This window comes from Ursus arctos, unplaced genomic scaffold, assembly GCF_023065955.2.
Source record: "Ursus arctos isolate Adak ecotype North America unplaced genomic scaffold, UrsArc2.0 scaffold_32, whole genome shotgun sequence".
Lineage (NCBI taxonomy): Eukaryota > Metazoa > Chordata > Mammalia > Carnivora > Ursidae > Ursus > Ursus arctos.
In genome coordinates this window covers 27,443,327-27,460,430 of record NW_026623008.1, presented here as the reverse complement: position 1 = coordinate 27,460,430, position 17,104 = coordinate 27,443,327, and the positions used below count along the sequence as shown (strand labels likewise).

The window sequence follows — 17,104 nt, the reverse complement described above, 5'->3', positions numbered from 1 at the left end:
TGCATCTACTTCGTAGAGTTGAGAGGCTGAGGGATTAATAAATGCAAATGGCACAGAGTGCGTGCCAAATGATAGCTGCTCTTATTACTAGTGACTATTATTGATTACAAATCCAGGCCCTAGTGAGCTCGGGTTTAGTACGGTAGGCAGTGTTCTAGAGAAAGCCTCTGCTTCTGTCCACCCCGGAACCCTGAACTTCACTGAAGATTGACCCCTGACCACAACCGAAGAATCTCTCCCCAGCACAGGGCACCTTGGAGACTTTGAACTTGCATTCAACAGAACCCCGCTGCTCCCCATGGTCAACACGCCCTGCCTCTCACCTCCTTGTTTTCTGATGGGCCCCTGAAGGCATTAGGGTTTGTGACCTCGACCTCCTGAGTCCCTCATAGCTCTAGTCTCCTACTGATATGTCAGACTCCAGACCCAATCACGACCTCATCATCTGCTTTGCCCAAAGTCTGAGCTCCTAGGCCTGACATCATGATAACTCCCTCCCCCTGGCCCCCGTTGTCCTTGACCTCTGACATGGCTGCTGACCCACTTGAAGCAGATGTCCCACCCACCGTCTTAATCCCATCCTGCAGTGTCAGATACTCGCATAGAAGGGGGGGGGGCGGCCCATGATTGCTCTCTGCGTCCCCACTGCCCAGAGCTCATGGAGGGTAGGGTCTGCTTCTCCCTGTGGGAGAGAAGCCCAGTCTTTCCTGGAGAAAGAGAAATGGCCAGGAAAACGTCTGGAGGATCCCTGATGGGGATGGGGTGTGACACACAGCCTTTGCACTAGTCTCTAAGAAACTCTCTGTGTCCAGCTGAAAATGTCCTCAGAGTCCCCTGAGTGAGAGAGGCCCACTCCCACACAAGGACGGGCCTGGGGCCTCCTTCCCGAAAACCTCAAGCTGGTCCAGATGCCCCTGAAAGTCTCAGTGTGGTCCGCCTGTCTCAGAGCCCTGGGGGTGCTCTCAGGCTGGGGCTCTTTGGGACAGCGGCACCAGTTGTGGAGAGCAGCCCCGCCCCAGCTGGTCTGCCTGAAAACCCAGCCCCAAGCTTAGCAGCCTGAAAGCAGGGCCGGCACCTCCTGCTGAGAGCGCTGTGGGGGGGCCCACCGTGCCTGCTAGTGTGTTGTCCGGGCAACCGCACTTTGAGTGACAGGCAGGTTCCAAAGCACAGTTCAGGAACATCAGACTGCTTTGCCCCCAGAGAATAGGGCTGGACCCCTAATGACAGGGGTTTCTGCTTGCTCTTTTCCCTGGAATCTGGGCACGGCAGAGGGCCGCAGCTCCACGTGGGCTGCCCTAAACCTGCCTCCTCTCCTCCCCTATCCCGAACCCTGGAGTTAGGAGCAAAGGGTGCCTTACCCTGGACACACAGATGGACAGAGCCCTAACTCCACGCACCCTGGCCCCTCAGAGCTGCAGATGGCCTTCCCCACGCATGAGGGCGAGAGCCTGGAACCTCGCCCTCTCCCGCCCCCTCTCTGCCCAGCCCCAGCCTCTGTTCTGGTTCTGCTCTCCCATGAGCTCATGAAAAATTCATCCCCTCCAACCTCAGCTCACACACCGAGAAAACACACCTGCCTCACTCCTGGGGGCCCTGCCTTTGAAGGTTCAGGGTTCTTTGGGCTGCTGAAGAAAGCAGCCGTGTTGACATGCGTGTGGGTACGTGTGTGGGTGCGGGACTGGCCCAGCCGCACACGGGTGTCTGGAGATACACCGATGGGTGTGTTTGTGCCGTGTGCCCATTGTGACCACATTAGACAAAACGGCCAGGCAGGTGGGGCCCCCAGCACCGGGCAGCAGGAGAGGCAGAGAAGTAGAAGAAGGCCAGGGTGTGGGCTGGGAGGACCATCCCAGGCCAGGGACCGCCCTAGGCCCCACCTCCAGGGTGGACAGGACTCCCAGGGCTCTGTCCTGGTTCTCACAGGCAGAAGCCAAGGCCTTGGGTCCAGGGCCTTTAGCTTCTGTGGCCAAGCAGGGCCGGGCAGACAGAACGCCGAGAATGTGGTACATCGGTGCCCGTGGCATTGTGCGTACAGCTGTGTGCTTGTGCGGATGTGTGCCCACGCTGCCTGTGTCAGAACGGGGCTTGGGAATGCAGATATCGGGCAGCTCACCTTGGATCCTTCCCCCCAAGACCCCTGTCCCAACTCCACAGGTCCTGCCGCCCGGAGAAGCTTAGCCCCAGGCCTGGCCCTGGCGTCGGGATAAGTGATCAGAGAGAAAGCAGACTAAGAGCCCTGGCCACGAAAAGTCAGAAAAGGTTATTTTTCTGGACCCCTGTTTCCTGTGACTTGTTGAGGAGAAATATTACCCCGCTCCTACGGCTGTTCTCCCAGAGCAATAGGAGAGCGTGAAGTTATGAAATTGAGGGCACCTTCCCTGAGCAATCGATTAGCAGCCGAGAGAGCTTGTGAATTGGCTGTCTGGACATTTCCAGTAATAAATTGTGAAATAGTCCATGAATAAGTAGTTGGCGGAGTTCAGAATTACCCCCTAGGAAATGTTGCAGGTCTGGAGACACATTACTAAGGCGAGCACCATTTTAATGCTCTGGGCTTTCGCTGTTAAATATGGATGCCATCCGCGGAGCACTTCCCGAAATTAATGGCATTTTACAGCTGCTCCGAAGGCAGCGTATTTATATGGAGATGTATAGATTCTGGGGCTGCGGTGGCTTCACGAATGAAGTGCTAATTTTAGAGAATGGGCCCAGGGAGGGGCGCGGCGGGAGGGTTAGGAAGTGAGCTATCTCAGGGACCTTTCCCGAAATGGTTTTCCGCAGCCAGCTATGGTGTTTAACCTTTGGTGACCTTGGGCATGGTCTGTAGGCTGGAAAGGGCACTGCGGTCACAGGCTACGGCACACAGAAAGAAGGTAACGATAGTAATAAAAATCAATCAGTCCATCCTATCAGCAGTTAACATTTGCCAGGCACAGCTTTAAGTGCTTTTCATAGATTGGCTCATTTACTCCTCATAGCAACCTTGTTGGGTGGGTTCTAGGATTCTCCCCATTTTACAGAAGGAGGTAGATTTTGTCCAGGAATTTGTGTGCGGTTGGTGATTCCCCTGGGAGAGCTAATATCTTCTCTCCAGGTCTTTCCTTGAACTCACGTCAGGGCCACCAGGGACAGTGGTATACTTTGTTCACTGCACAAGAATGTCTGAGCAAAAGAAGGGGGCGGGGACTGAGGCTCCTGCCCCCAGACCCTGCTCGCTAGGCCACATGCCAGGGTTCGGGGCAGCAGCCCCCCAGAGATGGATTTGCACGATGGCAGTGTGTGCGATCACCACAGCCCCCTTCCCTCCAGGTGGCCCCAGCACTTTCCCCAGCCCCACCCGGGCTCTTCTCACCAGCCTTGTGAGCTGCCTACTCTGTTTCAGGGTGGGGGTGGGAGGCACAGAGATTGAGTACGGACTCCAGCCAGAGGACGCAGTGTTCCTCCCAAGTAGACTGAGAGGTGGTTTTCTCAGAATCCCTGGAGAGGCAGGAACCCCCTGGGGATTCCCACGTTCCCCCATCCTTGCTCTGAAGCCTGCCGAAGGATTGTTGAAAATCTAGAGGAAATGAGTCCTGGGGTGGGACGGGATTTTGAAAGGTGGCAGTCCTGGGGGCCCAGGACCAGAGAATCCAGGCCACCCACAGTAGCAGGAGCCCGGCAAGAGGCTGCTGGGGGGAGGGGGGGGTCTGCTCCGGAGGACTTCTAATGAGAGTGTTCTCTAGGGCCTTCATGGCTCACTCTGCCCCAGGGGGCCACCGCGTTAAAGGAATAGCCACACTGGTTGACAGATGATGAGATGCCTCCATAATTGGGGGTGTACCCGTCTCATGGGCACGTGCACATGGGATTCCCGGTCCCCGTGCCCTCTGTCAGCTATTGCTTAGCACCTGTCAGCTGAGGACCTGAGGCATTCTGACAGAGGGGTGTGGGCGGGGTGCCAAGGTGCCTTCAGGGGAGAAGCAGGGAGCTTCAGGCAGGAAGAAGTGGGGCTGGACTCGATCAGACTGCAGTTCAGCTCCTGTGTGACCTCCTGAGCGTGTTTCCTCATCTGTGGCATGGGGGTCATGTCCCCTGTCTTGCAGGCCTGTGAGGCCGGAATCGGTGTGTGGTGCATAATAGGAGCTCAGGACACACTGAGTGGCCTCAGGGGTGGCTTGTCCACCGCAGCCCAGGGACGGGGACTTGTCACTGAAGCTGGGTAGGTGGACCCCATGGAAACACGGACTTGTGCGTTGACCTGCACTTTGGGCCCCTGCTGTGGGCCTGGATTTTGCCATGTCAGAGAGCACAGTTCCCATCCTGTAGACCTCAGACTGGACCAAGTCAATGGCTACTTCCCACTGTCTGTCCTGCCTCTTCCCCCGGTTCTCTGCGGGGCGGCAGGGGGCTTGTTTCTAAACGAGAAATCCTACCGAGTTGTGCCCTCTTCACAGCCCCTCCCTGACTCCCCATTGCCTGGCAGGGAGGGAGCCTGACGTGGGACAGCGGGACCTGTGCTCTCCCTACCGAGCTACCTTTCAAAGACCCCGCCTGTGCCCACCAGGGAGAGGCAGCCTGGGGCTCTGGGCCTCTGGCACAGTGAAGGTGTTAAGAATTTGCACTCCCGGGCTACACCCGCCTGAGTTCAGATGCTCTCCTTGCCAGCAGGGTGAGCTCACACCACTCACATGTCCTCGTGAGCTCATTCCCTGCATCTGTAAAGTGGGACTGTTGGTCTCCACCCCGGCCGGGTGAAATCAAGGTTCAGCGAGGCAATGCACGCTCTGTGTTGAGCACATCCTCGCTGGGCTGCGTGCTAGGCCCCCCACAGGCACTCCGCAATTGCTGATTTACTAGAGCCCCCCGGGTCCACATACGAGGGCAGGCCCTCGTATCAGCCCTCGCTCACCTGGCGGGTCCTCATGCTGGGGACTGAGATCCTCGAAGGAGAGAAAGGTATCAGGAAGAGAAGTCAGGGAGGGCACAGGACGGACAGTCTTGTACAGCAGGGTTCTCACGCACGAGCAGACATCAGAATCCCCTGGAGGCCTTCTTTAATTTTATTTTTTTTTTAAGATTTATGTATTTATTTGAGAGAGAGTGTGAGCATGAGCAGGGGGAGGGGCAGAAGGAGATGGAGAGGGAGAATTCCAAAGAGACTCCCCACTGAGTGTGGAGCCCAAGGAGGGCCCGGATCCCAGGACCCTGAGATCATGACCTGAGCCAAAAAGAGTCGGACGCTTAACCAACCGAGCCAGTGGGCGCCCCTCCCCTGGAGGGCTTCTTAAAACAGATTGCTGGCCTGGTGGTCCAGGTGGGGCCGGAGAGCATACGGTTTCCACAAGTTCCTGCGTGCTGCTGGGGCTGCTGGTTGGGGACCACACTTTGAGAACCGCGGGCCTTGCACTGATGGTGCGGGAGACAGCACGGGATTCAAATCCAGTCATTTTTGAGTCCAAATGCCCGTTCCACCCCTTACTAGCTCTGTGACCATTGGACAGCTCATCCGTAAATGCCTACCGAGCCCCCACCTCGGGCCAGGGGCCACTGGAAGGTGGCCGTTCGTGAAGCACGGCGCTGGCCTGACTCAGCAGGCCTTTCTCCTAAGCCACCCCAAAGATCTCTTGGACACAGGAGCAGAGGTTCCAGCCCAAACTCCCTCCCAAACCACTCTGCCTTCATCGGCCCCTCTCCTATCTTCCCTGCAGGAGGAGCCCTTCGTCATGTTCCGGAAGTCCGACAGGACCCTGTTTGGGAATGACCGCTTCGAGGGTTACTGCATCGACCTGCTCAAGGAGCTGGCCCACATCCTGGGCTTCTCCTACGAGATCCGGCTGGTGGAGGACGGCAAGTACGGGGCACAGGACGACAAGGGCCAGTGGAACGGCATGATCAAGGAGCTCATCGACCACGTAAGCGGGCAGGGAGCCCCAGGAGCTGGGGACTCCCTGGGAGGGTTGGCCAAGCCTGGGTACAGCAGGGTCGGGCATCCCAGCAGGTGGGGACCCTAGGGACAGGGGAGCTGGAGACAAAGGTCGTGACCTTGGGAAGGAGCCAGCTCCCTGGGGCCTGCCTTGCTCATGCTCCCCAGCTCCCAGACACTGCCCTCCACATAGCACACGTGTGCTCCCCCCACACCGCGTGTGACTGAGCCTTTCCCACTGGTGTCTTTGGTGAGCTCGCTCTGGAGATCTTCCTCACCTCCTCACTGCCTCTGCTCCTTTAGGAGCACCCAAAGGCTGCCCCAGCCACCAAACTCTAGGGCACAGAGCTAGATCTGTCACTGGCTTGAGTGGCTTTGGGCCCAGTGGGGAGACCGGTGGGGCAGGGAGCGGCGGGAAGGCTCAAGCAGAGCTTTCATTTCCTAGGCCCCCAGAACTCAGACTCCCGTGGAAGGCTGGTGGGAGAGGCTCGTGGTAACCAGCACGAACTTGGGCTGAGCTTGATTCCCACGTTGCCACTACCTAGCTGTGCGCCCCTGGACAAGTTTCTTGGTCTCTCTAGGTCTCGGTTTCCGTGTCTGTAAAATGGGAATGACCGTAATAGAACCAGCCCGACAGGCTGCGAGGGCTAAGTCCACACACGTGTGTTACGTTGTCTACCCCATGTCAGTACTTGTTCTTATTTTTATTTGTATCATACGGTTATTCCTTCGAGGCCAGGGAGGGGGCTTCAGGAAGTCCCTTTAGGTCCCTGAGCTTCCTGGTTTCTAACTGAATAGCGAGAATAGAAATACGGAATACCTGCCCTGTGTTCTTCCAGCACGCTGAGCGGCTGGGAGGAGACAGCTGGTGGGGAAGCACTCCTAGATTGTGGAATCCAGTGTAAATGGAAGGGAGTGGTGTTGTCACCATTATTAGTAATAACTATAATTATTATGGAAATTAGTCAGCAGGCCCCAGAAGCATCTCCATTTATCAGCTCCCCCACTCCTGCTTGGTGCCGCAGCTCTGGCATGTGGGGCCCCACTGGGGGCCAGTGCCTGTCATTTGCAGAGGCAGGCCAGGCTGGGGAGGCGGAGGGGGTCCCACGGAGCACAGGGGCCACCTGTGGAAGTGAGCAAGGCAGGTGCCAGTCCTGTCAGCCAGCGTCCAGAGCTCTGAAGAGCATTCGCGAGGGGGCGGATCAGAAAAACCCAGCAGCAAGCCAGACCTTTCTAAGCGGACCCTCCGCTGGGGAAAAGGCGGGGAGGAGGCCTCATCTGCGGCCTCCATGCAGTGCCGTATCCATCAAGGCTCAGGCCCTGACGGGACACGCAGGGGACCTTGTTAAACCCGATTCCCTACAATTGATGAGCCTATTAATCCTAGCTTGGGTGCCATTTTTAATAACATCATAACCATTTATTAGTGTCGTCAGATAATTAGTCTTCTCGCTAGCTCCTAGATAACGTGGTAAAGGCTTGGCAATATTATTACTTCCTTATTAGGGATCTGAATGCAGACGTAAAAGTGATGAATGCCTGCCTTTGCAAGCGTCTGCCCCCCGAGGCCCATTTGGAAGCCCTGGGTGGAGCCTCTGACCAGCAGGACTTAAGAAGTCCTTCTCGGACACTCTGCTCAGCTCTGTCCCATGCCACACGGCCTTCTGGGGAGCCGGGGTTATGGAGGAAGATGAGGCACGGGCAGGGTGTCCCGCTGACACACTCCTCTCACCCCCCCCCCGATCCCCTGCCGCCTCCAACGGTGACAGCAACAGACCGATTGGACAGAGCAGTGATTTCCCCATCCGTCAGCCCAGCTCTCCCAGACTGTCGCTCTCTCCAGCTTTACTGCCTGCTCTCTCTCATTTCCCCTCTCTTGAAGGTCTCCTATCCATGTCCATGCCGTAAATTACTCCCAGGTGTTTTAATGACTCCGGAATCCAATAGAGAGGACTTCAAATTCCGGGTCTAGCACATACTCCATCTCTTTGGCCTCTCTTTCCACATCTATGAGATGGGAGTAATAAAAGAGCCTTCTTCCCAGGGTTTGTGGGATGATTTAATGAGCTACAGCCCAGAGAGGCTCAGGAGAGTGCCTGGCGCTCCGTAAATGGGCTGCACCTGGGAGCTACCCTTCAGGCTTCCCTCCAGGGACAGCCCTGCTGTCTAAAGTATGCACGTGGATGAACACGATGGTGGTGGCAGAGCTGGCCCCTCAGCCACGGTCATCCTGGTGTGCCACAGTGACCCGGGATCTAAACCTTGCCCCACTGAATCCAAATAGGAGCCTCGGGAAACTGACTCACACTGATCAGACTCACAGGGAACAGAGGCACACAGCAAGGCATCACCCCCTACTTCACTGGGGGGCATTGGCCTTTCCTGACACCTGCCGTCCAGAACTTCTGTTCCGGCACCCGGTGCTGGGGGGGTGGGGACGGGTGGAGGCAGAGCTTTCAGAGTGTGGAGTGTCTGAATCCAAGAAGAGAGGCTGCTGGTGGAGAAGGGGGGGCAAGAGACGGTCTTGAAGAGCCTTGGGTGTTAAATGGAGGCATTTGGTTTTCATCCCGAGATCCATGGGGCACTGCTGGAAGATGCAGGGCAAGGGGGTGACGGGAGAATCACATGGAGGAAAATCAGTGTGCTGTTGGGCTGCACTGGAGCCAGACTGGAGGCCATCGCAGGGGCCTGGCTAGAGGAGAGCATGGTGGAGAGAAAGAAGGGAGTGCGGTGGTGGGGAAGGAGGGAGGTGGATGGCTCCGGAGGAGGAGACGAGAAGGTAGAATTGAGAAGGTTGGATGAAGGAGGTGAGGGAAAGAGAGGTTTTGCACCAGGACAGGTACGAAATTCCAGCTGGGAAGATGACAGTGTCATCCCCAAATAAAGAGCTTTCTGGCCAAATACAGGAGTGGGGGGGCTACGGAGATCATGCCCGGATTGAGGTGCCCAGATGTGGCTGGCCAAATGGCTGGGCAGTCAGAGCAGAGAGCAGGGCAGAGGGTCGAGATGTGGGAGTCATCAGCACAGCCTCAGGGGAACCTCGAGAAGCAGCCAGAGGCGGGACTGCTGGGCCGAGGAGAGATGGGGACCTGGGGAGGACCCAAACCACGCAGAAGCGTAAGGAGAGAGGAAAAGAAGGACTCCACAAGGTGTCGCGGCTGCCAAGGCCGGAGAGGAAGGAGGAGAGCCAAGAGAGCATGGGTGACAGAGGCCAAAGGAGGAGAGGCTCCTGGAGAGGCAGAGGCACAGGGTCACACGTGGCAGGCAGGGAGGTCAAAGGAGAGGAGTGAATAGCGTCCACGTGTCGGTGCAAGCAGCAGGGTCAGCCCCAGCCTGAGGCTTCCCGAGTGCTCCTGGCCTGGCCGCCTGCAAACTCGATTCTCTGCGACCCAGGAATCCTGCCCTGGCTGTTCTCCTGAGCCCTGGAATCAGAGGGCAGTGGGTCAGGCAGCGACAAAGCGGGAGCCTGGCCTTAAGGGAATGCATAGATGCTCTCCAGGTCACAGGAAGCCGTTAGTTCTCCTCTCTCTCGGTTGTCACATGTCACTCAGAGCAGGTGAAGAGGTTTCCCTGGCTCATGGATGGGGCCAGACCGAGACGGAGGACAGAACAGGATGGAGACAAGGAGTCGTCTCGGGTAGCCCCGGCATGTCAGCCCTTCTCTTGTGAGAGAAGTAGCATGGCCCGGACACGCCCTCTGCCCCTTGTCATGCTGAGTGCCGAGCAGAGAGGATGGCACGGCTCCAGGTGCCCACCGCCCCTGCCTGACCCTTCTTCCAAACAGCGTGTGCCTGATGAACGGCTCTTGGAGTGGGCTGGGCACACGGAGCAGGCGTCGAGGAATGAGGGTGTGTGAGTGAGCACACGGACTCACACCCCTCCCCAGAGACATGGCTGTGGGGTCCTGACTATTGAGCTTCCCACCCTGTGCAAGCAGAGGGTCAGGTCTCAAGGCTACGGCCCCATCATTCACTGTGTCCCCTGCCATCCAACCAGGAACCAGATCTTAGTTCTGGCCTCCATGCGTTCGTGGTGGGAGGAACCCCACGCCCCCATTTGTGTAGCCAGGAAAGCTCTGGCACACCACCTCCCTCAGGCTGGCCAGTGCCCTTTGAAGCAAGGCATGCTGGGAGCTCACCCGGGGCAGATAGAGGCCTGGGTGGGATAGGGCAGTTGAGAGCTGGGGATTTCCCGATGGCATGCAAAGGTGGACTCGTGGTAGGGCAGCCGGGTTGCCAGGGCAATGACTGAGGAGCTCTGGGGAAGCTCAGGAGCTGCCTGAGAAGGAGCAGGGAAGCAGGCCAGGGATGCAGGAAGGACCTGGGCCACACTGAGAGTCACCAGAGAACTGGTAGCTGCCAGGACCCAGCCAGCAGAGACCAACCTGGGAAAGACACGGAAGAAGACTGGCTGGACGTCGGGGTCCAGACAGCCAGGGGCCAGAGCAGTCAAGGCACAGTTACAACAGACCTTCCAGGGTGAAGGGGGTTGGAGGGAAAAGAAGGACAGAGGGAGCAAGAGGAACATGCTGACCCCCTGCTGAGGGTCACCTGCTCCTTCTTCCGTTCCACGGAACTTTATAGAACACTGTCTCAGCCTGGTTCCTGGACAGCAGAGTCTCACGCAGGACTCATTATTGAGCCCACGAGCACTGAGTGTGACCAGTCCCTGAGCCGACACCCTAGAAAAAGCTTGCAGAGTGTGTCTCGGGATGAGGGGAGAAGGGGGGCAGCTTTGTCCCGGAGTTCCTGACTGCCATGCGTTTCTGGGTTTAGCACGGCAGGCATGGGAACCAGTGGGGACCCCACAGCACACCCACAGCGGGCCAGGCGGGTAGGAGGTGAGGAGCTGTCAGCTTGTGCCTACATGAGGACGGTCCGAGCCAGAGCGCCCAACCTGGGGCTCAAGGGCAGGGGTCCTAACCTGGCCCCTACAGTGTGCCAGACTCGCGGCGGTGACTAGAGAGATGGGAGCAGCCAAGGGAGACGTCCGTGGCCCTCGGCCCCTTCCCCCATCCACAGGAACAGACAAGCCAAGCTTGTTGTGAAAGTAAGCACCATGCTAGCACTGAGGATAGGGCAGTGAACAAAACAGGCAGGATCCCTTCCCCGAGCCTCGGGGTCTCACATGCTAGTGGGGGAAGCAGACAGGAGTGTATGGACGGATGAGTCCGTGTGACTCTTCAGCCTGGGTACATGTCCCGAGAGAGGAGTGAGTCCAGGTAAAGGCTTCCCTGGCTCGCAGACCAGTGCCTGCACGGGGAGCCCTTGGCTCAGAAACCAGTGGGGAGTGGCCGCTGGTCCATCCCAGGAAACCCTGGAGGAAAGTGCTAGAGACTTGGGAGAGGTGGGAGTAGCTCCTGAGATGCCTTCTCTGCCCCGTGGCCAGCAGCATACAGAGGAATCCCGGGAGGAGGCCTGGGTCATTTCTGGGTCCCTGGTGTGCTGCAGCAGGTGGCAAATGTGGGTAAATGAAGGAGGTCACAGACTTGGGAAGTTGTCTCCCGACATGGCCAGTGAACCCACGCGCTGTGGTCTCCCCAGCCTCCAGGCAGGCTGGCAGGTGCGATAGGAAGATCTGGTCTCAGACCTATCACCATCACCCCACTGTGTCCCATTTTCTCCCAACCAGGAAACAGACCTGGACTCTGGCCTGTACGCACTGGACCTGACCCCTGTTTCCAAGGCCAGGGAAGGTTCTGCCCCAGCCCCCACCTCCGGCCCCCTCCCCAAGCCTGGGCCAGGGCACTTGCAAGCTAGGTCTGCTGGGAGCTCACCTGGGGTGGGACAGAGTCCTCGATGGAGCAAGACAGGCTTGGGGGTGGGGGAAACAGATCAACCCAAAGGGCGGACCCTCCCCAGGGTGGCCAGGCAGCCCAGGGCAATGACCAGGGAGGGACGTGGAGCTGACGACGTCACTAGGATCTGCCTGAGGAGGGCCCTGAGGACGGGTGAGGGCGTTCAGTGAATAGGCCAGAAGTGAGGGGCCCATCGAAGGCCAGGGTGCAGGGAGCAGAGGCCTAACTCTGGAGGAAGGCTGGTCAGAGACAGGCATGGGGGTGGGCAGGACCTGGGCAGACTGACATGGGGCATGTGGCTTCGGGGAGAATGGGGGTGCTGAGTAGAGAAACGGAGGCCAGGGCTCAGCCCCTTAGGCTGTGGAAAGGGTTGGTCAGGACCCTTGGGGGTATTTTGTTTCTCAGTCTTGAAAAAGAACTTTACTGAGCCCCTTTTTGGGCCAGGCGTTGTGCTCACCCGAGGGACACGTCCGTGTGCGATCCAGTTCAGTCCCTGCCCTCCTGGAGCTCACACACCAGCAGATGAGCGAGGTGTTCAACAGCGACTTACGAATAAGAATTTAGTTGTGATGAGGGCACTAAGGAACAGCACGGGGCGGGGGGGTGCTATGGGAACGTATCACTAGGGCTTTGCAGCGTGTGGAGGGAGACGGGGCTCACTGCCCCCAGCAACTTGCTGGGCAGGACCAGTCTGGGCTAATGCCACCTTCGGGGCCCCACGAGGCGGGGACAGGAACATGTGGTTGGAGACGGAGCTGTGGCCTGTCCATCCTGGGGTCCCTGGGGCTCTGAAGTAGGGAACATCCACCCTTCCTCCCTGAAGGAGAGAGTCTCAGCAGCTCTCCCAGGCCAGGGAGAGGCACAGGCATCCTTTCTCCCTGGCAGGCGGCCGCTCGGGAAGCCAGCGTGTGAATTACAGGTGTTAGGAGGTGACCCGTCCGTTGATACTCAGGAACTTACCGGCGCCGCTTCCCCTCCGTTCTGAGGTGTGGGTTGTTGAGGCTATTGGTTGTCAGGTTAATGTCCATGGGCTTTCAAGGAGCACTGGGTTTTCTTAAGGCTGGAGCCTGGGAGTCATCAGCGGACGCCCTCCGTGACTTGCTTCGCCCCCTGGTAAACTGCCGCGTGCTCAGCCAGCTGGCTCTGCAGACACGCTTGCTGGGTGTCTCTCCTACGCATCCCCACTCATTCAGTTCCAGAGTCGACCGATGACGGGCTGTGAGCCAGGCACTGTGCCAGGCCCGGGGCGCACCGTGGTGGAAAGACACAGGTTCAGACCCTGCTCCCATGAGCTTGTGGTCCAATGGGGGAGAAATCACCAAGCCTCTCTAAAACCCAACTGTGGTCAGTGCTAGGAGCAAAAATACTTGTGCCGTGAGAGGAATCACCAGGCAGACCTGACATCACCTGAGGATTTTGTGGACATAAACGAGCTGAGATCTGAAGGAGAAGTAGGCATTAGCTAAACAAAGCGTTTGTGAAGGAAGAAGTTCCAGGTAGAGGAACGCGCATGTGCAAAGGTCCTGAGGTGAGAGATAGCCGGGGTTGGGGGTCTGAAAGAAGCTAGTAGAAAGCAAACAAGGGGACATGAGGTAAAGAAAGGCTGGAGAGGCGGACAGCGCCGGGTCTGCACTTTCCAGCTCAGTAGCCACCAGACGTGGGGTTATTTAAATTTAAATTTAAATTTAAATAAAAATAATTTTTAAAATTCTCTCATTGGCAATTAATTAAATAAAAGTATGAACTCAGTTGCTCAGTTACATAAGCCACATTTCAAGCTCCTGGCCACATATGGCTAGTGGTTACCCTATTGGACAATGCAAATAGAGAACATTCCCGCCGTTGCAGAAAAGTCCTCTTGGACGGAAAGTTCTCTTAGATCATGAAAGGCTTAAGGAACCCCTAATAAGAATGTTTTATCCTAAGGGCAGAAGGAAGTCTTGCTGTATGTGAAGCAGGGTTGGCAGTGGGGGAATTCCAGCTGGGGCAACACCACTTTGAGAACAGACTGGAAGGTGAATTCCAGGGATAGCACATACGTGGGCAGAGAGCCAGCAGACAGAGCCCTGGGGAGAAGTCCTGCATGCGTAGTGGGAGTGAGACTGGCTTTCTTGGGGGCTGTGGAAGCCGAAGCAGAAGGATGTGGAGGGAAGCGGGGGTGAATCTGGATGTTGCACAGCCGTCGGGCTCAGAACCCAGCCAGGCAATGCAAAGTGTGTGCTGGGGAGACCCCGTGGCAGCCGTGGTTGGCAGCCAGAGTCAGGTTCGGACCTCTGGGAATGCAGCCCAGCTTCAGGGCAGGGCAGGGTGGGCCCAGCCGCAGAGCCTGCTCATTTCAATGGGGCAGTGAAAGCAGCTCCGTGCATCCTGCCCAGGCCCTAAGTAGCAGGTGTAGGAGTGACCCAGGGCTGTCACAGCAAATGACCACAAGCTAGGTGGCTTAAAACAACAGAAATGTCTTCTCTCTCAGCTCTGGAGGCCAGAAATCGGAAGTCAAGGTGTTGGCAGAGGGGACCAACTCCCCTTGGAGAGAGAATGTGTCCCATGCCTCTGCCCTGGCTTCCGGTGTGGCCGGCATCCTTGGTGTTCCTTGGCTTGACCCTGCATCACTCTGGTCTCTGTCTCTGGCATCACAGGGCCTTCTCTGTGTGTCCCTGTGTGTCCCCTTCTCCGCTTATAAGGGCCCCAGGCCTAGCATGTCAGGTTCACCCTAATCTAGAATGACTTCCGTCTTAGCTTGAGTACTTCCACAAAGGCCCTGTTTGCAGAGCCTCCAGATTGGTGAACTCATGGAGAGGCGAGGAGAGTGGCATGCCCTGAGAGAGAGAGGACGTGGGAGTCTCGTGCGCTTTCCCACGCACCTTACCCAATGCGTCGCTTCCATGCAGCCGTTCCTGTGTTCTATTCTTTTCTAGTAAGCAGTGACCTGAGTGGCTGCACCGTTTTACGTTCCCACCCACAGCCTAGGACAGATCCGGTGACTCTGTATCCTCGTCAGCACTTGGTATTATCGGTATCTTTTTTTAATTTTGGCTGTTTGGCTAGGTATGCGGTGGTAGTACGGGCATTTGAACCATGTGGGAGTGTTGCTGGGGACACGTGAGGGCACAACGACGCGGAGACCAGATGCCCATAAGCTCCCACCAGGAGCCATTGCACCGTCGGAACCCGCAGGACTGCTCGCCCAGGAGCGTGGCTGCTGAGCACGCTGATGAGTTTCAGGGCACGCAACGGCAGCCAGGGAGAGCCTGCTCTTTGGGGAGGTGAACACGCCCTCTGAAGATAGAGCGTATCCTCCCTTTGCGCAGCCCCAGATACTCCCCTGGCAAGCTCTCTGATGCTGTTTAGTCTCAGCGGTAAGAATAAAAGACTGTTTTAGCGGGGGGAGAAAAAGAGCCTATTTCCAAGTAAGGTCACATTCACGGGTACTAGGGATTAGGACTTGAACATGTTTGGACGGGGGCGCATAATTCAACCCCCTACATGTGGCTCGCATGGAGGTCTGAGGTCACGGTGAAGTGGGTCCAAGTACTGGCTTAGACATTGACCAGCTTGGAAGGCAGCTATGCTCACTACCATGCCACCAACACTTGTCACCCAGACAAGGAGAGCTTGAACAAACCTCCTAGCCTGATGGAGCCATAGCACCCTCGTCTAGAATGCGGTGGTAACATTTGCTGCCACCCGGGGCTGCTGGGAGGACCCTCTGTGACAGTACAGATGGCACGCTTCACCGTGCTTGGCGTATAGGACTCATCCAGGAACGATCGTGGTTCCTACGGTTTTACCTGTAGCAGGTCCCAGTCGGAGCAACAGGACACCCTGGGGGATCCCCACCAACAGGCAGAGCACAGAGATGGGGAATGTGGTGGAGACCATGTCCAGAATGCAAGTAGGCAGGTGCCGACAGGGACATCAGACACAGGCACAAGCTGGGCTTCAGGGGCAGATCTTTTCCTCAGGGAGGACCCTTGGCTTAAGAGAAGGCTGAGCAGTGGTAGGTGGCCAGACGTGGGACCGCAATCACAAGTCTGTTCTTAGGATCTGAGAGGAGGTTTTCCTGGTTTCACTTTCTGGGACAAGGCTAGTGTCCAGCCAGCGGCCAAGGTGGCTGGATCTCTGGGCCAAAATATAGAGCTGCAGCTGATTAAGTCATTCTTGCCTTCATTCTGGCTGCTGGGGACGTGGTGGAGCAAATGGTGCCAAGTGACCCCATGCCAGTATGGAGTAGAGTAGGAGAGGCTGGCGGCAAGTGGGTCCTGGCAGATTCTTGGGAAGTGGAAAACTGCTGTCCTGCCCAGTGTAGAGGTTTAGAAAAAGTATGGAAGGTCCTCAGGCAGACAGAGCCAAGAAATGACCAGTAAGACCCATGAATGTGTTGGACAAGTCAGAGGTTTGGTTTGTTCAAGGACATGACTACAGTGAATTTGAGAGCAAAGGCCTTGGATCTTCTCTGAGCCTCAGTTTCCCTCCATAAGAAAGAGAGGGCTGGAAGAGATGTCGCTCATCCAGCTCTGACAGCCTATGATTTTATGAATCATCCTCAAAGAAAACTTGCTCCACTCTTTCAAGGAAAGTTGGACAAAATAATGCCTTTTTCAGAGAAATCGTAACCAATGGTGAAATGCAGTGTTTCCTGCCTAAACCAAAATCAAAGTAGAGAATGCCAGCCTTCCTGAAGCCCAAGGGAGAACACGCATCAAAGCTCCCCATGAAGAAGGGCAGGTTGACCAGCTGACTCTCTGCTGTAGGCACAGAATGCTGTGGATGCCTTGCTTCCCGACCTGTGAGACCTCCTGACTTGTGAGACCTGGAATGCAGGAAGCTGGTGGGAAGATTCTGAAGGTTTCAGGATGGTGCTGGGGAAGAAGGAGGTCCTGCAGCCCTATAGTTGGCTTCCTCGCCAGTCCTGGACCGCGTCTCATGAAACAAGCATGGCTGCAGACACTCCAATCCTCCCGTCACTAATTCCTTCATCCAACTTGCCGTCAAAGCCGGAGGAAGATTGGCACCATTGACTTGGATTTTCTTCCCAAGAACCCACTCCAAGCTCCAGAAGCCATTCCCAGAGACCAGCCCCATATGAACAGTGATGATGACTTTGGAGTCAGAGCAGAGCCTCCCAAAACAAAGTGCTTTGAAGGGACAGGGCCAAGGGAGGCCAAGTTCTAGAATCAAAAGCCCACTACACCCCTCTTATGCCAACATTATAGAGGATCCTAGAACTCAGGAATAAAAGGAACTTTCCAGGATGTCCCACCCTGGTCCCCACTCCACCAAGTCCTATTGACATCCCCCAGCAGGGGCTCACTTGACCGGAAGCTCTGTAACAACAGGAGCTGGGTCTCCTGCTTAGCCCTGTATCCCAGACCGGAGCATAGTAGGTATTGAGCACCTTCCCTGAT

The 17,104-nt window shown here is 56.7% G+C and overlaps 1 protein-coding gene across 1 annotated transcript in view; it reads left to right on the top strand.

Annotated features, from left to right (window-relative positions):
• GRIK3 (glutamate ionotropic receptor kainate type subunit 3) overlaps positions 1-17,104 on the top strand; it is a 213,491-nt gene that overhangs the window by 170,870 nt on the left and 25,517 nt on the right. The window contains exon 10 of the mRNA XM_026516525.3: positions 5,688-5,891. Coding sequence (XP_026372310.2) covers positions 5,688-5,891 — 204 coding nt within the window. The remainder of the gene's footprint in view (positions 1-5,687; positions 5,892-17,104) is intronic.